The sequence below is a fragment of the Pristiophorus japonicus genome, chromosome 7 (genome assembly GCF_044704955.1).
Source record: "Pristiophorus japonicus isolate sPriJap1 chromosome 7, sPriJap1.hap1, whole genome shotgun sequence".
In the NCBI taxonomy this organism is placed as follows: Eukaryota; Metazoa; Chordata; class Chondrichthyes; family Pristiophoridae; genus Pristiophorus; species Pristiophorus japonicus.
Window position 1 is genome coordinate 115,212,558 of NC_091983.1, and position 27,835 is coordinate 115,240,392.

Below are 27,835 nucleotides of genomic sequence, written 5' to 3' on the forward strand. Positions count from 1 at the left end.
TTGATTACAGAAAGTTAAATTCTGTAACACCAGCCTGCTCACCGGTAGTAAGAGAAACTCCCACCATATTATCTCAAATTCCTGCTGGTTCCAAGTACTTCTCGACCCTCGACATCACCAATGGAATTCTGGGGCAGCCCTGTTAAAAGGGAAGACCAGTACTAATTCGTGTTCACATTTGAGGACCAGAGCTACACCTGGACATGCCTACCTCAGGGGTTTCACAAGACCCCGACAATTTTCCACAAAAGAATGCTGCAATTTTGAAAGACTTTTCCAGCCCTATCTGTTTACTGCAGTACGTAGACTACCTAGTGCTGGCAACCGACAGCATGGAGGAGCATCTGTCCCTGTTGCACGAACTGTTGACATTGTTGGCTCAGGCGGGACTAAATGTGAATCCCTGTAAGGCTCAATTCGTAAAAGAACGGGTCACCTTTCTGGGAGTGTCCATTTCTCCACAGGGATCATCCCCCGACTCTCACAAGGTGGAGATTGTTGTGTATCTGTAAAGCATGCACTCCCATGTTCCGCCACCAGGGAGCGCATCCCCTGAAGTCCCAAGGGATCCCAGCATCCCTTGGGAGCACTGTATATAAGCCAGCCCCTAAGGCCTGTTACTCACTCTAGAGTGTCTTAATAAAGACTGAGGTCACTGTTACTTTAACCTCCCTGTGTGCAGTCTCATCTGCGTTAGGAACACAACAGAGGTAATACAGCGACTGCCATTACCCACTTCCAAAACAGCCCTACGATCATTCTTGGGTTTGGTGGAGTACCAAAGGAACTTTATTCCAGGCTTTGCAGAGTGCGCAAAGCCCCTGTATGATTTGATAAAACTGCAGGGTGATGACATACGCCCGGCATGAACGGATGCTGACACCCAGTCTGTGGCTAAATTAAAAACTGCAGTGATACAGGCCGCATGTCTGATTGCTCCCAATCCCACGCAGCCCTTTCATTTAGAGGTCAATCCTCACTGCAGCCAATTGCATTTGCGTCTCGAATCCTGCAGGGGGCACAAAAGTCATATACCGCATGTGAGCGCCACCTACTGGCCGTCTTCTGGTCGGTACATCACTTTACCTTTGTTACTGGGTTACAGGCTACAATCCTGCCCAGTGGACACACACCTCTGAAACTACTGATGAAACTTGGAGATTTGCTAGTTTCCTTGCAATGCCTCAGCAAACAGACATTGGAATTTATGGAAAAAGACATTGATACCATTTCCAAACCACCACATTGCTGCCACAATTTCTGATCTATGAGGGGGACCCATATGAATGTCCTGATTAATTTTGAGACCCATCCTGTGCAGAAAGAGCCCATACAGGGTACCCCAGATGTCGACATCGATGGGTCCTCATATCACACTGAGGGATCCCCTCACACCGGGTATACTGTGGTATTGCCAGAAAGAACCATCCAGCGAAGATGCAACAGACAGTCTTCACAATATGCAGAAATCGCCGCACTTCTACCTGCTGTGAAGGAAACCTCAGATAGACCCATGAATATTTGGTCCGATATTGCCTATGCTATAAACACCATACACTCCTTGTCCCTATACCACAAAAATGACTATCGCACGATAGATGGTAGGGCCCTGGTTACGCCTGCTCTGGCCATACCTTAAACAGCAATCCCAACCTTGCTTCATAGGAAAGATAGCAGCCCATAGAAAAGGGGGTCCACATAGTGAGGGTAATTCCAGAGCAGACAGAGCAGCCATGGATGCTGCGGTGGATGGGGAAATAGAAGATATAATTGTTGAGCCCTGCAATGCTGTTAGCAAGGCCTCCCCAACAGATCACCTAGATTTTAAATCCCTGCTGCAGCAATACTGGCCATATGCTGTTGTAAGCGCCTGGCACTAGGAAGGCAGACTCATTCCTCAACAGACAGCCTGGGCTCCCAATACCATACTAGTCACTGCCCCTGACTCAGATGAACAGTTGCTGATGTTCAAAAGAAGCCAAACGCCTGCCTAGTGGTGTGATTTCCACCAGAGGTGGGTCAGGAACTGCTCTCCCTCATTCACTCCCACCCATAGCAGGGCACTATTCAGCGCTGGTAACCTTCTATAAGGTAGCATCCACAGCTTGGTGGCCTTCCATGAGGGAAACAATCAACCAATATGTGGCACGATGCCTATCGTGCCTGCAGCATAATCCTCCCGCATGCACTAACTAAGCCTTGCTTCAAAGCGCACCCCCACCTCAAGGGCCATGGAGTCACCTCCAGATAGACTTCATTGGGCCACTTCCACAAGGCATTTTTCATCATGCCCTAGTGGTAGTGGATCAATTCACTAAATGGATCAAAGCATTCCCCTGCTGCTCCAACACCGCAATCATGGCAGCCAAAACACAATTAAATCATGTGTTCTGTAGGTGGGGAGTATCAGTACAAGTGGACAACGATCAAGGTTCACACTTTACCACTAAAATTTTTACCCACCTGCAGAAAATGTTGGGGATAAAACACAAATTACATATTGCTCACCACTCCCAGTCAACCAGAGGGGTCGAAAGGGGGAACAGGACCCTCAAGTTTATGTTTAAACAATTGTGTGCAGACTACCCCACTCAATGGGCTAACATGCTGTCAATGTGCTTAATGGCAATGAGGTCCACACCTCATAGAACAACAGGGGTCTCCCCATATCAGGCCATGACTGGGAGGCTCATGAGAACGCCAGGCCAAGTAACACTAACAGGGATGACTCCCCTGACAATGAAACCATGTCGTTTCAAGTGGCTGGAACAAGTGATAGATCACACCGATCAGATGAATCGATTTGTGGCCACCAATTGGGGAAGTCAAAAAGACATATTAAAAGGTACTTTGATAAGAAAGTACGTCCCTTTGAATATCAGGTGGGAGACACAGTAATGATTCCAAATTATAGGAAAAAGAAGCATGCCTTTGAACCCAGGTGGTGGGGACCGCATACGAACCCCGTGGTTTATTTGATTCAGTTACTGGGGGAAAAGGGCATTAATGGTACAAGAAATGGTTTCACATTAATCAGTTTAAAAACTGCCAAAGAGTAAATACTGCACTGATCTTGTTTCCCACAGACCATGATATGGATCCTTATGATAGAAACATAGACATAGAAACATAGAAAATAGGTGCAGGAGAGGCCATTCGGCCCTTCGAGCCTGCACCGCCATTCAATGAGTTCATGACTAAACATGCAACTTCAGTACCCCATTCCTGCTTTCTCGCCATACCCCTTGATCCCCCTAGTAGTAAGGACTACATCTAACTTCTTTTTGAATATATTTAGTGAATTGGCCTCAACAACTTTCTGTGGTAGAGAATTCCACAGGTTCACCACTCTCTGGGTGAAGAAGTTTCTCCTCATCTCGGTCAGAAATGGCTTACCCCTTATCCTTAGACTGTGACCCCTGGTTCTGGACTTCCCCAACATTGGGAACATTCTTCCTGCATCTAACCTGTCTAAACCCATCAGAATTTTAAATGTTTCTATGAGATCCCCTCTCATTCTTCTGAACTCCACTGAATACAAGCCCAGTTGATCCAGTCTTTCTTGATATGTCAGTCCCGCCATCCCAGGAATCAGTCTGGTGAACCTTCGCTGCACTCCCTCAATAGCAAGAATGTCCTTCCTCATGTTAGGAGACCAAAACTATACACAATACTCCAGGTGTGGCCTCACCAAGGCCCTGTACAACTGTAGTAACACTTCCCTGCCCCTGTACTCAAATCCCCTTGCTATGAAGGCCAACATGCCATTTGCTTTCTTAACCGCCTGCTGTACCTGCATGCCAACCTTCACTGACTGATGTACCATGACACCCAGGTCTCTTTGCACCTCCCCTTTTCCTAATCTGTCACCATTCAGATAATAGTCTGTCTCTCTGTTTTTACCACCAAAGTGGATAACCTCACATTTATCCACATTATACTTCACCTGCCATGCATTTGCCCACTCACCTAACCTATCCAAGTCACTCTGCAGCCTCATAGCATCCTCCTCGCAGCTCACATTGCCACCCAACTTAGTGTCATCTGCAAATTTGGAGATACTACATTTAATCCCCTCGTCTAAATCATTAATGTATAATGTAAACAGCTGGGGCCCCAGCACAGAACCTTGCGGTACCCCACTAGTCACTGCCTGCCATTCTGAAAAGTACCCATTTACTCCTACTCTTTGCTTCCTGTCTACCAACCAGTTCTCAATCCACGTCAGCACACTACCCCCAATCCCATGTGCTTTAACTTTGCACATTAATCTCTTGTGTGGGACCTTGTCGAAAGCCTTCTGAAAGTCCATTGTCGGGACGACACTGGCCACGACAGAAGCAGAGGGAAGATGGAGAAGGGGGAGCTGCAGCATGACTTACGAACATCATCAATGTGCTTCGAGAAGCAATGGTGCACTGAAGATATGGGAAGGGGAGGGTCTCCACTGGAGATTTTATTGTACAATAGTAAATCCTCTAAGTGTGGCATACACCTTACGAGGTGCGGACCGAGTCAGGCCATCCACTTTTCTCTCCCTCTCTCTCTAAGTTTAAAACCCATTATACAGCGGTTATCCACCTTACAGAAACATAAACAGCAGAGCTATCAGAACCCTCTCAATGTTTATGGTATGTGATCCCTGAGGAGATAAACCAAACGAGGAGTCAATAAGGATATTTCCCCCTCAAGGTGGGGAGTCTGTAGGAATAAAAGTGTTTAGTAATGATAAAATTGATTCTGTGTATATATATTACATATTATATATATATTATATATATTTTATAGATATAAATTTTAAAAGTTTAGATTATACGGAAAGGCTGCAGTGTTGAAAGAAACAAAATGAATGATTTCCCCAAGTTCATGTCAGCATGGCTTTGAAACTCACCAAACTAGAAAAGATGTTAATTGGAAAGCCATTGACCTAATCAAGAAATGGCACCGGCCCTCCAGACAGACACATGTATGAGGAGAAGCCAATCGGGAATGGCCCCGGAACCAATCCTGAGGCTTTCTGAGAAACTATGGCCTTAAGAAGTATAAAAACCCAAGCCAAAGATTGCTCTGTCTCTCTTTTCTTAAGCACATGGAAAAAAGCAGAACCTTCCTCTACAGACAAAGGAGCAGGCCGTGTGCTTTGCCAGAGGGAAGTAAAGTATACCTTTTTATACCTTTTTTATTGTAACATCATTGTATCTGTTGTAATTAAGTAGAGTCCGTAGGATACTAATAGATTGCTGTTATGATCGATAGGCTATTTGCATGTGTGTGTGTTTCATAAACTTATTCCAAATTATTTTAAAAGAATTGATCTTGCTGTCAATTTAATGCAAGTGATTTGGAAATCTTACATAGGGAGGGGTAAGGCCATGGAGGGATTTGAAAATTTGGATGAGACTTTAAAAATTGAGGCATTGCCAGACCAAGAGCCAATGTAGGTTAGCCAGCACAGGGGTGATGGGTGAACAGGACTTGGTGAGAGTTAAGATACAGGCAGCAGAGTTTTGGCAGCCTGTAAACTCAATAGTTTTCTTGTTTGAAAGTCATTCAGGCAGTCTACCCCTCTTTTCTACAAGCTTAGCATAAGTCAAGTGAAGCAAAAGTCAGCTGTTGTAAATGACAGCATAAGAACATAATAAATAGGAGCCGGAGTAGGCCATTCGGCCCATCAAGGCAGCTCCACCATTCGATAAGATCATGGCTGACCTACCTCAACTCCACATTCCTGCACTATCCCCATATCCCTTGATTCCCTTAACATCCAAAAATCTAGAGAACTCTGTCTTGAATATACTCAATAACCGAGCCTCCACAGCCCTCTGGATAGAGAATTTCAAAGATTCACACCCTCTGAGTGAAACAATTTCTCCTCATCTCAGTCCTAAATGGCCGACCCCTTATTCTGAGACTGTGACCCCGGGTTTGAGACTCCCCATCCGCCCTGCATTTACCCTGTCAAGCTCTGTAAGAATTTTGTATGTTTCAATGAGATCACCTCTCATTCATCTAAATTCTGGAGAATATCAGCCTAATCTATTCAATCTCTCCTCATAGGACAATCCCCCATCCCAGGAATCAGTCTGGTGAACCTTTGTTGCACTCCCTCTATGGCAAGTATATTCTTCCTTAGGTAAGGAGACCAAAACTGTACACAATACTCCAGGTGTGGTCTCATCAGTGCCCTATAAAATTGCAATATATGTCTTTACTGTTATAATCAAACCCTCTTGTAATAAAGGCCAGCATACCATTCGCTTTCTTAATTGCTTGCTGTACCTGCATGATAACTTTCGGTAATTCGTGTACAAGGACACCCAGGTCCCTTTGAACAGCAACATTTTCCAATCTCTCACCATTTAAAAACTACTCTGCTTTTCTATTTTTCCTACCAAAGTGGATAATTTCATATTTCTCTACATTCCATTCCATTTGTCATGTTCTTGCCCACTCATTTAACCTGTCTATATCCCCTTGAAGCCTTTTTGCATCCTCCTCACAACTTACATTCCCACCCAGCTTTGTATCATCAGCAAACTTGGATATATTATATTTGGTCCCATTATTCAAATCATTGATCTGTAGATTGTGAATAGCTGAGGCTCAAGCACCGATCCTTGCTGTACCCCACTAGTTACAGCCTGCCAACCTGAAAATGACCCGTTTATTCCTACTCTCTGTTTTCTGTCCATTAATCCATGTCAGTATAATTACCCCCCAATCCCATGAGCCCTAATTTTGTTTAATAACTTCTTGTGTGGCAAGTTATTTAATATCTTCTAAAAATCCAAATACACCACACCCACTGGTTCCCCCTTATCTATATTGCCAATTACAACCTCAAAAAACTCAACAGATTTGTTAATCATGATTTCCCTTTCATAAATCCGTGTTGACTCTGCCATATCATATTATTATTTTCTAAGTGCCCTGTTACCACGCACATAGATTCTAGCATATTTCCTACTATTGATGTCAAGCTAACTGGTCTATAGTTCCCCATTTTCTCTCACCCACCTTTCTTAAATAGCGGGGTTACATTTGCTACCTTCCAATCCATGGGAACTGTTCTAGAATCTATGGAATTTTGGAAGATGACAACCAATGCATCCACTATCCCTATAGCCACCTCTTTCAAAACCCTAGGGTGTGGGCCATCAGGTTCAGGGGATTTATTGACTTTCAATCCCATTAATTTCTCCAGTACTATATTTTTATGAATATTAATTTCTTTACATTCCTCATTCTCACTAGACCCATAGTTCTCCACTATTTCTGGGAATTTTTTTGAATCTCCTTCCATGAAGACAGACATAAAATATTTGTTTAATTTCTTTGCCATTTCCTTATTCCCCATTATAATTTCTCCTGTCTCAGCCTGTAAGGGACCCACATTTATTTTTGCTAATCTTTTTCTTTTTACATACATATAGAAGCTTTTACAGTCTGTTTTTATGTCTCTTGTTAGTTTACTCTTATATTATATTTTCCTTTTCTTAATCAATGACTTGGTCCTCCTTTGCTAACTTGTAAAATCATCCCAATCCTCAGGCTTACTGCTCTTTTTGGCAACATTATATGCCTCTTCCTTTAATCTAATACTATCTTTAACTTATCTTGCTGGCCACAGTTGGACCACTTTTCCTGTGGGGTTTTTGTGCCTTAAAGGAATGTATATTTGTTGTAAATGATGTATTAATTCTTTAAGTGCTAGCCATTGCTTGTCTACCATCATACCTTTTAATGTAGTTTCCCAATCTACCTTAGCAAACTTGCCCTTTATAACTATGTAATTTGCTTTGTTTAGATTTAAGACCCTAGTTTCGGATTTAATTAAATCACTTTAAAACTTAATGTAAAATTATATTATATTATGATCACTCTTACCTAAGGGCCCCTTTGCTACAAGGTTATTAATTAACCATTTCTCATTGCACAATACTAGATCTAAAATAACCTGTTCTCTCGTTGGTTCCTTAACATACTGATCGAGAAAACTATCTTGCATATATTTCATTAATTTGTCCTCCACACTAATACTGCAAGTTTGGTTTGCCCAGTCTATTTGTAGATTAAAGTCCCCCTTGATTACCATATTACCTTGATAAATGCACCTCTAATTTCCTGACTTATACCGTGCCCTACATTCCAGCTATTGTTTGGGGGCCTCTACACAACTCCCACCAATGTTTTCTGCCCCTTGCTGTTTCTTAGCTGCACCTAAACTGATTCTACTTCTTGATTTTCAGAGCTAAGATCCATTCTCTCTATGTCTTTATCCCATTCTTTATTCTCAGGGCTACCTGTCCTCCTTTTCCATTTTGTCTATCTCTTCTAAAAGTTATGCATCCTGGAATATTTAGTTCCTAACGGTGGTCACTTTGCAACCACACCTCCGTAATGGCTATTAGATCAAACCTATTAATTTACCCTGCTTTGGTCTGGTTTCCATGCATAGAAAAAAAAAACTTGCTACCCCAATTCTGTGATCATAACTATTGCTTTACATCTGATGCAAGGTAATATTTGGAGTATTATTATTACTGTATAATAAATACATCTCATCTTTGTCTATGTTGGTGTCTGTACAACATAGTATGACTCAATTGAAAGTTCATGGCTTGTGCTTCAAGCTGAGCCTTACCATTAGAGATAAATTAGCAAAAATGACATCCCTCTTTCAGGGTTATGATTAATCGAAAGAGGAAACTGAATAATCTATATAAAGCAATAATATAATGATTCCATACTGTTTTTCACATGGAAAAGTGAATAAATATTTTGGAATTGAGAAAGTCCTTCAAATACATACAGTAGCTGTGTTATGTCATTTTTATTGGGCTCAATTTTCCCCAAAGTTGTTTTTTGGCGCACTTGAAGAGTTACACCTGTTTTTTTGGGGTCCAGCTACGGCAAAAAAAGAAATCCAGCTTTCCCATTTGAATTGTTGATTTTGGCACCGCCTAGCCTGTTGTTTAGCTTTGGGGTAGAGCCTAAGATCTGCAGCAAAAAGATCAGGTTGCCAGGGTAACAAGGGACACACTGCGGGCTGAGGCTGGAAAGTGAAACATATAACACATTCTGGCCAGCTCACAGCAGCCTACATAAGCACCTTACACATTGCAGCAACTTACCAGCATTAAATTATTAGTGTTTATGCCAAAAGTCTATCCACCCCTCCCCCACACCCTCCCAGTGCCCGGTGCTGCTCCTAACCCTGGCTGAAAGGCCTCCCTCCCCTGCTGGTAAGCCCTGGCCGAAGGACTTCCCGATGCCGGTGCCAGTACCCGCTACTAGTCCTGGCCGAAGGGCCTCCCTCCTCCTGGTACCGGTTACCACTCCTCTAATTCTGGCCGAAAGGCTTCCCTCCCCTGCCGGTGCCAGTTGCCGCTCCTCTTACCCTGGCCGAAAGGCCTCGCCCCTCTCTCCTCTCTCCTCTCCCACTCTCTCTCTCTCTCTCTCTCTCTGCTGCTGCTGTCTGGGCTGTGGAACTGCATCTGCTGTGCTGATTTTCTTCCTTGCGTCGATTTTCTTAACTGCCCAGAAGGTTTTTCCACCGGTCACATACACCGTCCCAAGAAAAATGGGAGTAAATCGGAGCTGGCCAAACTTGCTTAAATGGCCAGAATTGGCGTGGGTGGCAGGTTCCGACCCCAATGAGGTAAAAAAAACAAACCTAAAAAAATCGTAACTAACTGAGTTACACTGGCACACAATCTTTGGGGAAACTTGGATATTTTAATTTAGGCCAAAAAAAGTGGCGCGCGCCAAAAAAAGGGCGCAAGTAACTGGGGAAAATTGAGCCCAATATTCCTCAGATAGAATTTTCTCTTTCCTTATAAATGCCCTCTGGCAAAAAATGCACTGTTCCAAAACAGCATCTCTGGTTCAAATTTTTTCAAGTTTAATGAACAATGTTATTTGTGAAGAAATTTTATTTGTACGTCATCTCTGTTTAATCACTTGATCACTGTTGAGAGTTAGTTTTCCAAACTAGTCTTGTTGCAAATGTATGTTTGTGAAAATACCAAATCCTATTTTGTACCTCCTAAAAACAATAACAACTTGTATTTATATAGCACCTTTAACATAGTAATTTGACACCAAACCAAATAAGGAGATATTGCACCAAAAATTGTGGTTGGCAGTGTACCTCCACAGTACGCCGCCAACCTGCGAAAAGAATACGCAACCAGCTGATGGTGGCCCTCCTTGCTGTCTGATGCTGCATGCTGGAGGGCAGTGTAAGGCCCACAGATCCCTGTGCAGAAGCGTACCTGGGATCACGTGAGCCTGGTCTTCCAATCAGAAAATGGATTGTCATTCAGTCATTTAAATTATTACATTATTTCATTATTACAGCCTTTAAAATACATACAGATATAGCTCTTATCATGGGAATCCAATACATTACACATAATTCCCACTTCTAAACAAATACTGTGCACTGTGCAGAAAGTTAGGAAAATTAAATGTTATTTTTTTTAAAACCTGCAGCTTTAACATACACTAAGATTGCTTTTCATTAAAGCTTTTAATGTTCCTGAATGTCATTTTTTTTTAAAGCATTTCTTTCATTTCGGGTATCCCCTTATGCTCTGGAAACAGGCTATTTCTACCAACCATAATATTTCCATATGTAATTGCTGGGCAGTTGGTGGGAAAATAGCCCAACTCTGCGCCGGCAATTAGGTTTTTAGTAGTGGAGCAGGTGGCCTGTCAACGCATATTTTGGCAGACCGCAAGTTCGGGATTTAGCGTATGCACAAGCGCATGCGGAAATCCTGAACTTGCGGTGGATTTCAAAGGTGGTATGATGGCACACTCTGAGAGTATTAGAATCCGGGCCATTAGGACAGGTGACTAAAAGCTTTGTCAAAGAGGTAGGTGTTTAGGAGCGTGCGAGAGAGGTAGAGAGGCGAAGAGGTTTAGGGAGGAAATTCCAGAGATTAGGGCCTAGGCAGCTGAAGGCATGACTGCCAATTTTGGCGTAAAGGAAATCGGATATGCACAAGAGGCCAGAATTGGAGGAATGCATAGATTTCAAAGGGTTGAAGGGCTGGAGAAGGTTACAAAGATAGGGAAGGGCTAGTCCATGGAGGGATTTGAACATGAGAATGTGTATTTTAAAACTGAGGCGTTACTGTAAACCAATGATCCCAATGAACCAATGAACAAATTGGGTGTTTTTGTGACTGGAAGGATGTTTCCAGTGGGGTTCCGCAGGGCTCAGTACTAGATCCCTTGCTTTTTGCGGTATACATCAATGATCTATACTTGAATATAAGGGGTATGATTAAGAAGTTTGCAGATAATACGAAAATCGGCTGTGTGGTTGATAATGAAGAAGAAAGTTGCGGACTGCAGGAAGATATCAATCAACTGGTCAGGTGGGCAGAACAGTGGCAAATGGAATTTAATCTGGAGAAGTGTGAGGTAATGCATTTGGGGAGGGCTAACAAGGCAAGGGAAGACACATTAAATGGTCGGACACTGAGAAGTATAGAGGAACAAAGGGACCTTGGAGTGCATGCCCACAGATCCCTGAAAGTAGCAGGCCAGGTAGATAAGGTGGTTAAGAAGACATATGGAATGCTTGCCTTTATTAGCTGAGACATAGAATATAAGAGATGGCGGGGTTATGCTTGAACTGTATAAAACACTGGTTAGGCCACAGCTGGAGTACTGGTGCAGTTCTGGATACCGCATTACAGGAAGGACGTGATTGCACTAGATTGCACAGAGGAGATTTACGAGAATGTTGCTGGGAGTGGAGAATCTTAGCTAAGAGAAGATTTGTTTTCCTTGGAACAGAGGAGGCTGAGGGGAGACCTCACTGAGGTGTATAAAATGAGGGGCCTAGATATAGTGGATAGAAAGGGCCTATTTCCCTTCGCAGAGGGGTCCACAACCAGGGAGCATACATGTAAAGTAATTGGTAGAAGGTTTAGAGGGGATTTGAGGGGAAATTTCTTCATGCAGAGGGTTGTGGAGGTCTGGAACTCATTGCCTGAAAGGCTGGTAGAGGCAGAAACCATCACCACATTTAACAAGTACTTGGATGTGCACTTGAAGTGCCATAACCTGCAGGGCTACGGACCTAGAGCTGGAAAGTGGGATTAGTTGGCTGACACGGACACGATGGGCCGAAATGGCCTCCTTCTGTGCTATAAATATATAAGAACATAAGAAATAGGAGTAGGCCATACGGCCCCTCGAGCCTGCTCCACCATTTAATACGATCATGGCTGATCCGGTCATGGACTCAGGTCCAATTCCCTGCCCGTTCCCCATAACCTCTTATTCCCTTATCAGTTAAGAAACTGTCTATCTCTGTCTTAAATCCATTCAATGTCCCAGCTTCCATTGCACTCTGAGGCAGCGAATTACAATGCTCTGAGAGAAGAAATTCCTCCTCATCTCAGTTTTAAATGGGCGGCCCCTTATTCTAAGATCATACCCCCTAATTCTAGTCTCCCCTATCAGTGGAAACATCCTCTCTGCTTCCACCTTGTCAAGACCCCTCATAATCTTATACGATTCTTCTGAATTCCAATGAGTAGAGGCCCAACCTACTCAACCTTTCCTCATAAGTCAACCCCCCATCTCCGGAATCAACCTAGTGAATCTTCTCTGAACTACCTCCAAAGCAAGTATATCCTTTGTTAAATATGGAAACCAAAACTGCACGCAGTATTCCAGGCGTAGCCTCACCATTATCTTGTATAACTGTAGCAAGACTTCCTTGCTTTTATACTCCATCCCCTTTGCAATAAAGGCCAATATTCCATTGGCCTTCCTGATCACTTGCTGTACCTGCATACTGACCTTTTGTGTTTCATACACCAGGATCCCCATGTCCCGCTGTACTGCAGCACTTTGCAATTTTTCTCCATTTAAATAATAATTTGCTCTTTGATTTTTTTTCTGCCAAAGTGTATAACCTCACACTTTCCAACATTATACTCCATCTGCCAAATCTTTGCCCATTCACTTAGCCTATCTGTCCTTTTGCAGATTTTTTGTGTCCTCCTCACACATTGCTTTTCCTCCCATCTTTGTATCGTCAGCAAACTTTGCTATGTTACACTCGGTCCCTTCTTCCAAGTCATTAATATAGATTGTAAATAGTTGGGGTCCTAGCACTGATCCCTGTGGCACCCCACTAATTACTGATTGCCAAACCAAGAATGTAAACTTCTATGATTCTATGATCTCTTTCAATTTGTTTTAGTGCACGGTCCCTTTAACTGGGTGCGTGGCTCATTCAAATCTCCATGCATGCGTGGTTTCTTCCCAGTAAAATCTGGTGAGAGGCCTTCGTAGGACCTGCAGATTGCAGCTTAATGGGAACATTGGAGCCAATGTAGGACAGCGAGCACAGGATTGATGGGTGAATGGAACTTGATGCGAGTTAGGATACAGGCAGCAGAGTCTTGGAGTAGCTGACGTTTACAGAGGTTGGAAGATGGGAGGTCAGCCAGGAGAGCATTGGAATAGTCGCGGCTGGAGGTAACAAAGGCATGGATTAGGATTTCTTTCAGGAGCAGATGGGCTGAAGCAGGGGCGGAGATGGGCGATATTATTTCTAGTCATTGGCACTGTGCTATGTAATATTTGATGAGTCATTTTGAAAAGTACAATCGTTCACTTGATTTGTAAACATGTGCACTAAGTCCTAGTAATTTTATTACAAAGTTAGGGTGAAGAATTTATCACAACACAAGTAGTTCTAATAACTGCTCGCCGTTGGAAAATTAATTCATAGAATGGCTTAGAAATAGAATGATTTGAAAGGAAACATCAAGAAGCTAGAAAGATCATGGAATCGTTACACAATTCAAACAGGGGAAGGAATAATGTAATTAAGGTGTTCATTGCCACATTTTTTTAAACAATGCTGTTATATGGCAGAAAGGTCTGGCTCCAGCTAGTGCTCACTTGGTTTGACACAGATGATTGATGGAGGATGGATTCATAAATTCATATATTAAGCTCCTGGTGCTCCAATACCATGGTGTGAAAATATTTCAGCTGCTGTTAGGGATATGCAAAAAATTATAATTTCAAATTTCTATTTCAGGGCTGTGAGCCTCACTGATTGTGTATGATTCACAAATTTTTGAGAAGTCTGGAAGTAGATTGTTCAGTTTTTTCTTCACGAGAGCTTAATTTTCTTGGTAGTTCTAGAAATTGAGGACTAAATTGGGCAGAATCTGTTTTATTTTACAATTTATCTAACTATAAAAGTTAAGGACAGGTTTATCTTCCTTTGTTTATTTGTACTGCTTTTTGAGCGAGGTGACCATTAAACGTCTTTGAAGGTTCTGCTCGGACCAGTATTTCGTTACCTCTCCTTAAAAAAGTATCTTCCACCTCCAAGATTATGATCAACTTCCAAGACGTGATAATTAACTTGCTCAAAAAGCGCCGATATGGATTTCAAGTAGACGAAGAAAACTTAAGCTTTGCAAAGCGGGAGGAACTGAATACGGATCATACCGAAATCCTTCAGGGGAGAGTGGTGGAAGAGGTGCCCTCGGGTGAAGTTGAGAACCGGGCACAGCGTTTGGAAACTGACCGACTACATGCTGGTCCCCACATCACCACATGGGAAGCTGGCTGGAATGTTACCAACGCCATCCAGGCAAGTTCCGCTCTGACTACTAATATATAATTGTTAAACATGAGTATACCATCGCGTTTCTCAACAAACACATCTTGAAAATACCGACCAATTTAATTTAAAGATCAAAAGTCAAATAACATGTTACAGAAAATTGTTCGAAAAGAAAATCTGATGACAATGCAGATTGGAGAATTATCAAGATTGTCACAGAGATTTGGCTCTAGTGTTGGAGGTCAATGGACAAATTAAAAGTTATCCTTAAGGTAAGTAATAAACTAGTAAAACGCAATAGTTGGGACCGAGAGGGAGCTGAAGCACACGCGTTATCTGAAGGTGAAATAGAAAGCCTCATGTTTGTATCTATGTTTGTAGTTTGCACTCATTTGCTACATTTAACCCCGTAGATTCAACAATTCTACAGTCCAGCAACTAAGGATAAGTGCAATTAATAAGAAAAACAGTAATCGCCAACAATCCGATATAAGAGAATGAAGGGCGAGGTTTGGATGGAACCAGGCTGCTCTTGTACAGTCTTCATATTCTTCCGTGATATCTCGGACGGACCTGCTGTGATACATCATCATAGGCAGTCCCTCTAAACGAGGATGACTTGCTTCCACGCCCAAAAAGGATAAGTTCACAGGTATTTCAATGAAGGACCTAAAATTCTAAGTTCTGAACTACATCCTTAAGGGTGGAAGATGCCTGTGTGTGGATTTTTTTTTAACGTGTGGTGGCCGTTGCACACCAGCCACCACACGGGCTTGACAGAACTAGGTCTTGGTCCAGTGGCAAGGATTACCCAAGACAACTGGAGACCTGCTCTGCTGCACGGACCTAGTGCTGCCCCTGGGCCCCTGGCCCCGAACTCATGCCTCTCCTGGGCCCTGATCACATCCCTCCACAGTCTCTTGCTGCTCCTTCGCCCTGACCTCGCCGCTCCTGCTGTATCTGCCCACGCTCCAATTACCAACCTGCACCTTGATGACGTCACTCTTCGCTGCCATCGCAGTTCGGGCTGCTCCCTGGAGTAGTATGCCTCCACGCTGCTGATGGCCATTGCTCGCTGCTCCTTTTATGGCCCCGACCTGCCGCTGGTGTTCGAGCCAGTTGATGGCAGAGTAGAGCATAGATTCACCAGAATGATACCAGGGCTTAAAGGGTTAAATTCTGAGGAGAGGTTGCATAAATGTAGCTTGTATTCCCTTGAGTTTAGCAGGATGAGAGGTGTTCTAATTGAGGTTTTTAAAATGGTGGGCGAATCCAGAACAAGAGGGCATAATTTAAAAATTGAGGAGCGAAATCAAGAAGCACTTTTTCATTCAAAGGGTTGTGGAAATCTAGATCTTGCTTCCCAATAAGCTGTTGATACTGGGCCAATTTAAATTTTCACGACTGAGATCGATAGATTTGTATTGGGTAATGCCATCAAGGAGTATGCAAGAAAGGCAGATGAGTGGAGCTGAGGTACAGATGAGTCATTCAATCTAATTGAATCGTAGAATAGACATGAGTGTGTGAATGGCCTTCCTATGAGAAGCGAGCAGCACTAAAACAGATTACCTGGTCATTTATCTCATTGCTGTTTGTGGGATCTTACCATGTGTAAATTAACTGCCATGTTTCCCTACATTACAACATGATTACACATCAAGAGCACTTCATTAGCTGTGAAGTGTTTTGGGATGTGAAAAACCATCTTGATTATTCAGGAACTACAAACCATTCTGGATGAACTCAGGGTGAAAAGGAAGACATATATACAGTTCCCCTACCCCAAAGGTGCCTGATGTACCAGGTATAAAGAGGAGGAAGCCAACACCAGTCAGCCATCACAATATCAGATGTGGATGGCTCACTTTCTCAGCCCTGATATTGTATAATATCAAACTCCCAGGCTAGAAATCTCCCGAGCATTGCTGTGAGCAATCTGGTAGAAAAATGTGAAAGCTCCATCTGGCGACTGTCACTACTGTATGTGGAACAACACAGTTTGTTCTTTTCAGGCTCTTTCCCGATTTCCACTTTATTGCAAGGTACACTATATTTTATTTATTTTGATGTTTATTTTTACTAGGAATACATTGCTTCTGGGGTACACACACATTTGGTAAGGTGGCACTGCCAAATATTCAGCAGAGGACCCGGCATGTCGAAGGGTAATACTGAAGGGTTAAATAAAGGCCAGGTCACTGGTAGAATTCCTTGGCACTTCTTCGAATAGTGTAATGGGATATTTTGCATCCAACTGAGAAGACAGATGGGACCTCAGTTTAACATCCGAAAGGCGGCACCTCTGACAGTGCAGCACTCCTTCAGTACTGCATTGACATCTCAGCCTAGACTATTTGCTCAAATCTCTGGAGTGGGGCTTGAACCCATAACTTTCTAACTCAGAGGACACAGATAAAGAATGCAGCTTTGTGCAGGGGACTAATTAGCAATATAAATGTAGTTGATGACTCTGGATTATGGGAAAGCCAGCAACTCTGCAGAATTGCGTTGCTCTCTCATGTTACTGCCATTGATCAGTGGCAAAAGTGATGAAGTCACTGGTCCTGCTGAATTTGTGACCTCAACAACAACAACTTGCATTTATATAGTGCCTTTAACATAGTAAAATGTCTCAAGGTGCTTCACAGAAGTGTTATCAAACACAATTTGACACCGTGATGCATATTAGGACAGGTGACCATAAGCTTGGTCAAAAAGGTAGGTTTTAAGAAGTGCCTTAAAGGAGGAGAGCTAAAGTGGCAGCGAGGTTTAGGTAGGAAATTCCGGAGATTAGGCCCTAGGCAGCTGAAGGCAAGGCCGTCTATAGTGGATCAATGAAAATCGAAGATGCGCAAGAGGCCAGAAGTGGAGGAGCACAGAAATTTTGAGAGTTGTAGGGCTGTAGGAGGTTACAGAGATAGGGAAGGGTGAGGCAATTGAGGGATTTGTAAATGAGGATGAGAATTTTTAAATTGAGAAAATTGAGCGAGCACAGGGGTGATGGGTGGATGGGACTTGGTGCAAGCAGAGCCAGCAGAGCTTTGGATCAGCTCAAGTTTATGGAGGGTGTTGGGTGGGATGCCGGCAAGGAGAGCATTGGAATAGTCGAGTTTAGAGGTAACAAAGACATGGATAAGGGTTTCAGCAGCAGATGTGCTGAGACAGTGGCGGAGATGGGAGATGTTATGGTGTGGTGGCAGGAGGACTTGGTGATGGAGCAGATATGGGGTCAGAAGTTCATTTCAGGGTCCAATAGGACGCCAAGGTTGCAAAAGGATCTCGTTCAGCTTCAGGCAGTGGCAAAGGAATGGGATGGAGTCAGTGGCTAGGAAACAGAGTTTGTGGCGGGGACTGAAGACAATGGCTTCGGTCTTCCTAATATTTAGTTGGAGGAAATCTCTGCTCATCTAATACTGGATGTCGGACAAACAGCTTGACAAATCAGAGGCAGTGGTGGAGCCAAGAGAAGTGATGGTAGGTAGAGCTGGTTGTTGTCATCATACATGTGGAGCCTGATGTGTTTTCGGATGATGTCGCTGAGGGGCAGCGTGTAAATGAGCAATAGGAGAGAGCCAAGGAATAGATCCTTAGGGGACTTCAGAGGTAACGGTGCAGGAGTGGAAAGACAAGCCATTGCAGGTGATTCTCTGGCTACGATTCGATAGATAGGAATGGAACCAGGTGTGGGGAGTCCTACCTAGCTGAACGATATAGGAGAGGCATTGGAGGAGGATGGTGTGGCCAACTGTGTCAAGGTTGCAGACAGATTGAGAATGATGTACCTCCTTGATACATTTGTGAGCAAGAAACCGGCTAACGCAGCAGATGTGCCCACTGTAGCCTGAAATGAGTCTGGTGTTTAAAAATTCAAGACTACACGAACTTTAATAGGCATTGGCAAACCTGTACTGGCGTTATAAGTTGGCTGGAAGATTTAATGAAAGCTCAACGTTGTGACCATCACATTGCTAAACTTAAGCCTCCTTAAGCACATCTTTACTGTCATTAGCCAGGTAACTATGCCTGAAATGGGAGGTCCATTGTTTGGCAGAGCAACAGGGCTCCATATATGTCATTTAATTTCACAGATGGCTCTTTTCTGCACTGACTGTTCCTCTGGGTCAATTCTGGTGTAACAGGGGCCATGATTACAACTCCTATCATGGCCAGAAACCTGGAAATTGAGAACAAATCAATCTGGCCTCTTAATTAGCCTATCGAATAATTTGAGTGTAAAAGTATTCTTATTTGATTTTTACTTTGCAGCAATTTTGTTGGGGTTGTGAGTGCTGTACCATACTCCTGACACCGTGTCCCCTTCCATCAACTGCCTTCAGCACAATGTTTTATATTGGCAGCAATTTCCAGACCATTAACTATAAATGGTTGGTTGGAATTGAATAAAATTTCTAAAGTCTCAACTTCTCCCAGTCAAAAAAAGGGAAAATTGATCATGCATAATAGCATTCTATTTTGAGCACATTTATGTAGAACCATTAGTTTAAATGCTCAAAACTGCAATTAAAGCAAACATCAATTAATAAGTAAAAAACCTCAAATAACATTTCCTTGTGTCAGTATCATAGAATCATAGAAATTTACAGCACAGAAGCAGGCCGTTCGACCCATTGGGTCCATACCAAACAAGAGCTATCCAGCCTAATCCCACTTTCCAGCTTTTGGTCTGTAGCCTTGTAGGTTATGGCACTTCAGGTGCACATTCAAGTACTTTTTAAATGCTAAGTGAGTTTCTGCCTCCAACACACTTTCAGGCAATGAGTTGCAGAACCTACCACCCTCTGGGTGAAAAAGATTCTCCTCAGATCCCCTCTAAACCTCCTACCACTTACTTTAAATCTTTAAATGTGGCAGAGATTGGCAGCCTACTCAACCACATATGGAGCTCAATTTCCCCAATGATTTGCGCCATTTTTTTGACGCACAGCGCTTTTTCTGGCCTAAGTTAAAAAATATAAGTTTTCTCATTCAATGTGCGCCAGGGTAACTCAGTTAGTTATGATTTTTTTCGGTTCATTTTTTTTTTATGTCATAGGGGGCATAACTTGCCACCTGCGCCAATTCTGGACATTTAAGCAAGCTTGGCCAGCTCCGATTTACTCCAATTCTTCTTAGGATGGCGTATGTGGCCTCTGTGGAAAAACCTTTTGGTGAGTTAAGAAAGTCAGCACAGGTAAGTAAATCAGTGCAGCAGATGGCTGGACAGCAGCAGCAGAGAGTGGGAGAGAGGGGGGGAAGCCTTTCGGGTGTAGTTAAGAGCAGTGACCGAGAGGGAAGAGGCTGTTCAGCCAGGGATAGGTGCAGGGACCGGGAACGGGACTGGGAGGCCATTCAGCCAGGTATAGTTGTGGGGACCAGGTGCGGGGAGGCCATTCGGCCTGGGATAGTTGTGGGGTCCGGGACCCAGAGGTCATTTGGCCAGGGATAGGTGCAGGAACCGGGACCCGGAGGCCATTCGGCCTGGGATGGATGTGGGGACCGGGAGGGTGGAGGCCCTTCGGCCTGGGATAGGAGCGGGGACCGACATCGGAGTGGGGGGGGGCAGGGGGAGATAGACTTTTGTCATTACACTTTCATAATTTAATGGAGGTAAGTTGCTGCAATGTGTAATGTGCTTGAGCAGCTTGCTGTGAGCTGGTCACTTTCCAGCCTCAGCCCGCATTGTGTCCCTCGTTACTGTGGCAACTCCATCTTTTTGGCGCAGATCTTGGGCTCCATCCCCAAAACTAAACGACAGGCTAGGTGGCGACAAAATGAAGAATTCAAATGGGGAAACTTGGATGATTTTTTTGCCGTATTTGGTCCCCAAAAAACAGGCGTAACTATTCAAGTACGCCAAAAAACAGCTTTGGGGAAAATTGAGCCCATGAAAAGTATCATTTTGACATACCAATCAATGAGACTGATAATAGGAAAAATTTTAGGCTCTTTCCAAACAAATTCTGAAGAAAAATTTATTTCTAAGCGCATGTTTTCTTTTCTTTGCTAGCATAACAAAAATTAAATAATGGTCCAGATTTTGCAGTCAGTGGCAAAGCGCTAGCTGACATTCACCACTGGCCCGGAAGTAAGCTTCGCACAAAGATCTTGCGATCTCTGTGTCGAGGAGTTCAAACTGTAGTGGGGATCCCTTTGTGCGAACTGTCGTGATCTCACCAGGCTGTCTAAGTATCCAGTCAAAACACAGAATTCTCACAGACAGCGAACAAAGAAGTGGGCCAGCTCTTAAAATTCTACCTTCTTAAAAATGTTAGGACAGCAAAAGAAAGATAGGGGCTCTCACATGGGGAAAAGGCAAATAATAAAGATGAACAAACTTTAAAGAAAATTAAAAGCAATTTTTTAAAATAAGTTTCTTAAATATTTAAATTTTTATTAAAATGGATAAATTTCACACTGCACAAAATACAATTAGTTTTTCAGGCCCATAACCTTTGTTGAGCAATCGATGCGCTGTTAAAACCCCAGTTACACCTAATCCCTTTGGGTCTCACTTTTCGTGGGGAATTTAACAACGTAATTACTGCGGAAGAGCTGAAGTTTTCATCAGTTTCCCTGATTTGAGTGATTATACAGATTGCCAGCTCTGTGGGGGCGGATAGGGGGGAGGCAAGGTGAATGCATAGTGCAAACTGTGGGAGCAGTAAATGACAGACCGCAACTTCAGGAATTCCACATTCGCCAACTTCCAAAGTTGTGGTAAGTTTCAAAGGTGAAATGATGGCGAACGCTGCTAGTTCGCCGTCATCCGGACTGCAAATTCCAGGCCTTTACCTCAATCAATCAGAATTGATCATGAGTAATCAATGATGAATTAAAATAAAGCATTCTACCAAATCATAGAGCATAATCATCCATCATCATCATAGGCGGTGACTCGTATCGGGGATGACTTGCTTTCACGCCAAAAAGGGATGAGTTCACAGGGGTATTTCAATGAAGGATCTAATATTCTAGGTCATGAACTACATGTTGAAGGGTGGAAGATGCTAGTGCGTGGATTGTTTTAACTTGTGGTGGCCGTTGCACACCAGCCACCACACGGGCTTGACAGAGTTAGGTCTTGATTCAGTGGCAAGACGACTGGAGACCAGCTCTGCTGCACGGACCTAGTGCGCACACATATTGCAGTGTGGGCTGGCTCTTCTGGGCCCCGAACTCACGCCTCTCCTGGGCCCCGATCATGTCGCTCCACGATTACTCGCCGCTCCTGCGCCCCAACTTCGCCGCGCCTGCTGTACCTGCCCACACTCCAATCAGCGACCTGGACCTTGGTCCAGTCACCCTCTTCACAGCTGTTGCTCTCCAGCACGCGCTGTACCTCGAAGTGGTATGCTGCTTTAAAGGCCCCAACCTACTGATGGTCCTTGCAGGTCGGGGCCGCTGCACCACATAACTAGTACCATCAGCATAAAAAGTAAAACATTTTCACCCTTATGTTTCCATTAGTAGCTTTCTTGTTCTACATGTCTGCAGAGCAGGACAAACTGGGCTATTGACTTCTTAACAACTGTTCCTTAAGTAACTGACAAAATGCACTTTGTAAGAATACTGGGATTAATATACTGACAAGAGTATTCATCAAGGATACCAGACAAATCTTTAACCCTTCATATTAACTTATCATGGAAACAGCTGAAGTTTACCATCAATGAATCTGACAGGTATTTTAACCTCTCTTAACCTTTCCCTCTTTCTATTGGAGACACATTTTCTGATTTTACAGAGGCGCCCTGCCATATATACCAGACAAAGTACTCCTACACTTTCTACTACAAAAATGACACGTGTTAGAAGAGTTCAGCCCATCTAGCGCCAATCACTTCACACAGCCATGTTAGTATTCCCAATGATCTTCAAATCAATGAAGCACCAACACCTAGACATGCCAGATCACTCATTTACTCCTTAGCTTCTCAGGTCTTTACTAACACAGGGGGTGAAACACGGGTTCAGCTAAGGAAGGACATTTTTATGTCTCTCTTAACAAACCATCTATGGTTGTGTGGTCTTGATGGCTTGTATAAGCTTTTGTGGTTTAATTAGCATTGGTCTTTTCCCAGCATTCAGTATGACTACTGATTCCATTCTGAGGACACACTTAAGGCAATTCCTGGAGCATTTGTCCTAGAATTTCCTTAGATTAGCATTACAGCTGACAGTTTGTCCTGCTGTCAGTGTTCCAAAATAAAATCTAGGAATGTAGCATTAATACCAATCAAAGCTGTGATTCAAACATGAACCTTTGGCTCAGCGTTCATTATTCTAACTTAGCTTCCTGTTTAATCACACTGCTGCTAATTCTGAAAGGGACTTCCAATTAAAAAGACAAAGGCATACAAGTTGGACACTTCTTCATTTACAACATTTAGGGTTGGATCTTAAATACAAGCATCCCTTTGAAAGTTTATTCTACCTTTAACTTTGTCAGCGGTGGTTATCCTGCAGTTACCATTTCAGAACTAGAATTATTTGTTCAAACTTTGTTATTAATGTATCTTTGAATGATTATTTCTAACCATTATTGATTGTAACTGAGAAGATGGTTATATGATAAAAATGTTTTTTGCAGTGTGAGGTGATTGGTAATGAAGGCTGTTAATACAAATTTCACTTTATTGTTGCCATGTCATGCAAGTCCCAATTATTAGTGATTTGGACTTCAACCAGTTTGAAAATTATAGTGTTCTGATCACCTAAATACTTTATGTTCAGCAGGTCAGACCTGATTGAGGATAGCCTCACAACACGTTCTTAATATATAATAGTGTTAACCAGTAATCATGCTCAGCCTGGAGTGAACTGTTATGGTGTTACATAAGGAGGAATTTATATAAAATGTCTGCTCCCTGGCTGCCTTTAACCAGCAGTAATAATGTATGAAATATAGGCCCAGATTTACCTGGAGACTTGCAGCACTATAATTTATTTATTTAAGAAGGGAGATAGACATGTCCGGGGTACTATAGACCTGTCAGCTGAACATCGGTGGTATGAAAGATAATGGAATCACTACTGAAGGATAAAATAGAAAAAAACATCAAGAAACCAAAAATATAATAATGAAAAGGGAAATTCTTGCTTGACCAATCTCATTGAATTCTTTGAAGCTGTAACAGTGAGAATAGACAAGGGTAATGCAGTAGATTTAATATATCTAGATTTCCAAAGGCCTTCAATAAGGTACCATAATATAAACTAATGAATAAGATCAGAGCATGCAGAGTCAGGGAACAAGTAGCAGAATGGATAGCCAGCCGGCTGCAATACAGAGAGCAGAGAGTAGAGGTAAAGGGTAGCTATTCAGAGTGGCAGAAGGTGGGAAGTGGAGTCTCACAAGGATGAGTGCTGGGACCACTGTTGTTCACAATTTATATTAATGATTTAGCTTTGGAATCAAAAGCACAATTTCTAAATTTGCAGATAATCAATACAAATTACAAGACTTTAATAAACTTGAAGAATGGGCATATAATTGGCAAATGAAATTCAACATAGATAAGTGTGAGGTATGACATTTTGGTAAGAAAAATAAAGTGGTCACATATCACATGGAAAATGAGAATCTAAATGGGGTAGAGGAACAAAGGGATCTTGGCGTACTAATACGCAAATCACCAAAAGTAGTGACATAGGTTAATATGGCCATAATAAAAGCAAACCAAGTACGAGGGTTTATTTCGAGAGGGATAGAATTGAAAAATAGAGAAGTTATGGTAAACATGTATCGAACTTTGGTTAGACCACACAGAGTACTGCATACAATTCTGGTTGCCATATTATAAAAAGGATATGGAGTTATTGAAAAGAGTGCAAAAAAGATTTACAAGGATGATATCAGAACTACGAGGTTAAACCTATCAGAAAAGGATGAACAGGCTGCATCTCTTTTAACTTGAAAGGAGAAGGCTCAGGGGTGACCAAAATTATGAAAGGTTTTGATAGAGTAGATACAGAGAGTTTTTCCACTGTGGGAAAGAGCAAAACTAGAGGGCATCAATTTAAGATAGTCACCAAGAAATCAAATAGGGAATTCAGAAGAACCTTCTTTACCCAGAGAGTGGTGAGAGTGGAATTCGCTACCACTGAGAGTAGTTGAGGCAAATGGACAGATGTATTTAAGAGGAAACTAGATAAGCATAAGAGGGAGAAGGGAATAGAGGGTAATGCTGATAGAGTTAGATGAGGAAGGATGGGAGGAGGCCCGAGTGGAGTATAAACACTGGGATGGACTGATTGGGCTGAATGGCCTGTTTCTGTGCTGTATATTCTATGTAAAAAATAGTGCATCTATGTCATCAAGATCCTTAAACAGTGCAACAGGGGAAATTACGGACTAAGTGATGTACTCCATCATTTATGGCACTCCATATTTTCCTACAACTTTTGCACTGCTTCGCCGTAACTCCACATCGATAACAATAGGCAGCTAATTTTTATAGCTCTGCCGCCCCCCCCACTGAAAACAACGGGTTCTCAGGATGGTCGAGTGATCTAAGAATGGCCGAGTGGTCGAAGGCATCAGACTCAAGGACTGCTAATCCTTAACTTAAAGGTTGGTGAATTCTGGTCCCTTTCTAAGGGCATGGGTTTGAATCGCGCTTCTGACATTACCTTTTGGCACGGGGTCGACGGGCCTCCTTCTGTGCTGTAACCATTCTATGATTCAGCATTATTCATGCTGCTGCATAGAGTTAAAAAGTACTGGCTCGGGTGGCTTGGCAGCAGCATGCTTTTTAGCTAATAGATCATTTTTTTAAAATCAGTCGAACTATTAAACATGAGCTGGTTTGAGGCTATTAAACATGAGGCTAGAGGACAGGCTCAGCACACCTGTAGAACCTCCTAACTCAAACTCATGATGAGCTCTACGTGGAAGCAGGCTGACCAATACCCCAAAAAGAAAGCAGCCTGGTGGGAGTATCAATCTGGATGAGTGTCGTACTTCAGATTCACATTAGAAGATGATTTTAAAACTTGAAATGCCACCCAGTGTAGGTATGTGTGGAACGCTGGGAAAAATGGCTGCACTGCTTCTGTTTCGCAGCCATACTAGCTACAGCGTATACTAATTACAAATGCCTGAAAATACGCAGGGACATATCGACAACTAGACAGCTAAATTTACAATCAAAGTCACCAATCTCACTATTGCTGGAGAATCTGGTCCAATGCAACAAAAGGGATATCAGTAAAAGTACAGGCAGTTTCTTTTATATGGGGCAATTCAGTAGAATTTGCTACCCTTTTATGTAATAAAACCTTAAATATAATAAAATACAATAGCACCACTATGTAAAATAGAAAGAACAGAGGACATGAATATGAGCTTGCTCGGCAACTTTTAAAGTTAGAAGAGATAAATTATTATGGCTTGAAAGTGTTTAAAAATTGGTCATTCTCAACTTATGAGCAGTGGCATATGATTAATGTTGAACTTGGTTAGCTTTATTCAGCAATTGATCTCACAGCCCAGGGCACTCATTAAAAATCAGGTGTTCTTCTTACAAAATGGCCATAATTGCCCAATAAACTATCTTTCAAATCAACAGATAACAAACTTTCTGTTATATAACTGCAGCATTTACTTCAGATATTAATCAGAATTCTAAATAAACAATTTAAATTAACCTTTATGCAAAGTTTTGACAGTTGTAATATTTTTAACAAACCTTTTTAAAATATGTAAATTAATAATTGTTGTAACTTTTCTAAAATTGTGAATACTAAAGAGTTGCTTTTGTTTCACAGTAAATTTGTATTCCAGGTATCTTTTACACTGACTAATAGGTAACCTGCAGGTTACTTCACAAAAATTCTCACAGGTACAGATCTCTCCTGAGACGTGACAGAACAATAATATTCATAATTTCCAAAACATGTTTGAGACACCACACTTCTACTGTGATTGTGATAGACTTCGGTACATTTCACATTAATGTCTAGTTCTTTAATATTGCAGGATCTCTACACTTTCTGCCATCCTTTACCAAAAGTTGAATGGACTGTGCTTGGCTTCAAGCCTTCCTGTGCCATAGAGACACTGGGCTGAATGTTCAGGCCTCCCTTCTGGTGCAAACAGGATGGTAGGCTCTGAAAATTACAGGGAATGACTTACCGCCCCCTCAATGATGCTGCTGGTGCCATTTTTCCAGGGGCCTCGTGTTAGGCAGCCTCAACACAACACAACAATATTGAATACAACAATATGCTAATAATATAGAAGTTTTTGGTCAATTCTTGGCTGAATTCATTCATTGCCTTCAGAGAGATTGAGTGAAGAGAGGAGAAATGGGAGTGATTCTGGAAACCCAATTGTGGGCAGAAGAGGAAAAAGAGCAGGAGCAGCAAGGAGAGCATGCTGGAGATGTAGTGGGCCCTTTTAGAGCACCACCTGGAGGGGGATTGATCCTACTTGGCTGTTCCATTTGATGACTGTCTGCTACAGTCAAATAAATAGCTTGCTAACACACACCATCCAGGCTCATGTGAACACTGGCAACTAGGGCAAGTTACCAGTGGGCTGCCAGTTCCCATAAAACGGTACCTCACCCTAAATCACTGCTTCCAGGAAAGTAACTGAATCAAAGGAGGAGAATGAGCGAAATATAAATGCAAGTGGAAAAAAGAGACAGATCCAGAAGTGAGGAAGCAGAAAGATAGACAAATAAAGCAGGAGGGTGAGAGAAACAGAAATCAAGGAAGAGAAAGAGAGCAAAACAATGATGAAGGAGGAAGGGAAAAATAGAAGTGGAGAAGAATGGGTTTTTTTGTAAATTGACCACTATTTTCACTCAGAGGTACGTGAAAAGCTGAGACTGGTTCAGTAGGGCCTAGCAGTTGAGAAGCACTGATTTAGAGAAACTTGTTCAACATTATTGAATGACAGTGGCTTGAGTGAGCCTTAAAAAAGAAAGACTTGCATTTATATAGTGCCTTTCATGACCACCGGACATCTCACAGGGCTTTACAGACAATTATTTTTGGAATATCGTGTAATATGAAAAAAGTGGCAGCCAATTTGCACACAGCAAACTCCCACAAACAGCAATGTGATATTGATCAAATAATCTGTTTTTTTGTTATGTTGGTTGAGGGATAAATATTGGCCCTAGGACACTGGAGATAACTCCCCTGCTCTTCTTTGAAATAGTGCCATGGGATATTTTATGTCCACCTGATAGAGCAGACGGG

General features: G+C 42.5%; 1 protein-coding gene across 1 annotated transcript in view; it reads left to right on the forward strand.

Annotated features, from left to right (window-relative positions):
• The first annotated feature begins 203 nt into the window (after positions 1–203).
• Positions 204–27,835, forward strand: part of LOC139266614 (vesicular inhibitory amino acid transporter) — a 34,387-nt gene continuing 6,755 nt past the window's right edge. Inside the window, exons 1-2 of the mRNA XM_070884208.1 lie at positions 204–405; positions 14,367–14,647. Coding sequence (XP_070740309.1) covers positions 204–405; positions 14,367–14,647 — 483 coding nt within the window. The remainder of the gene's footprint in view (positions 406–14,366; positions 14,648–27,835) is intronic.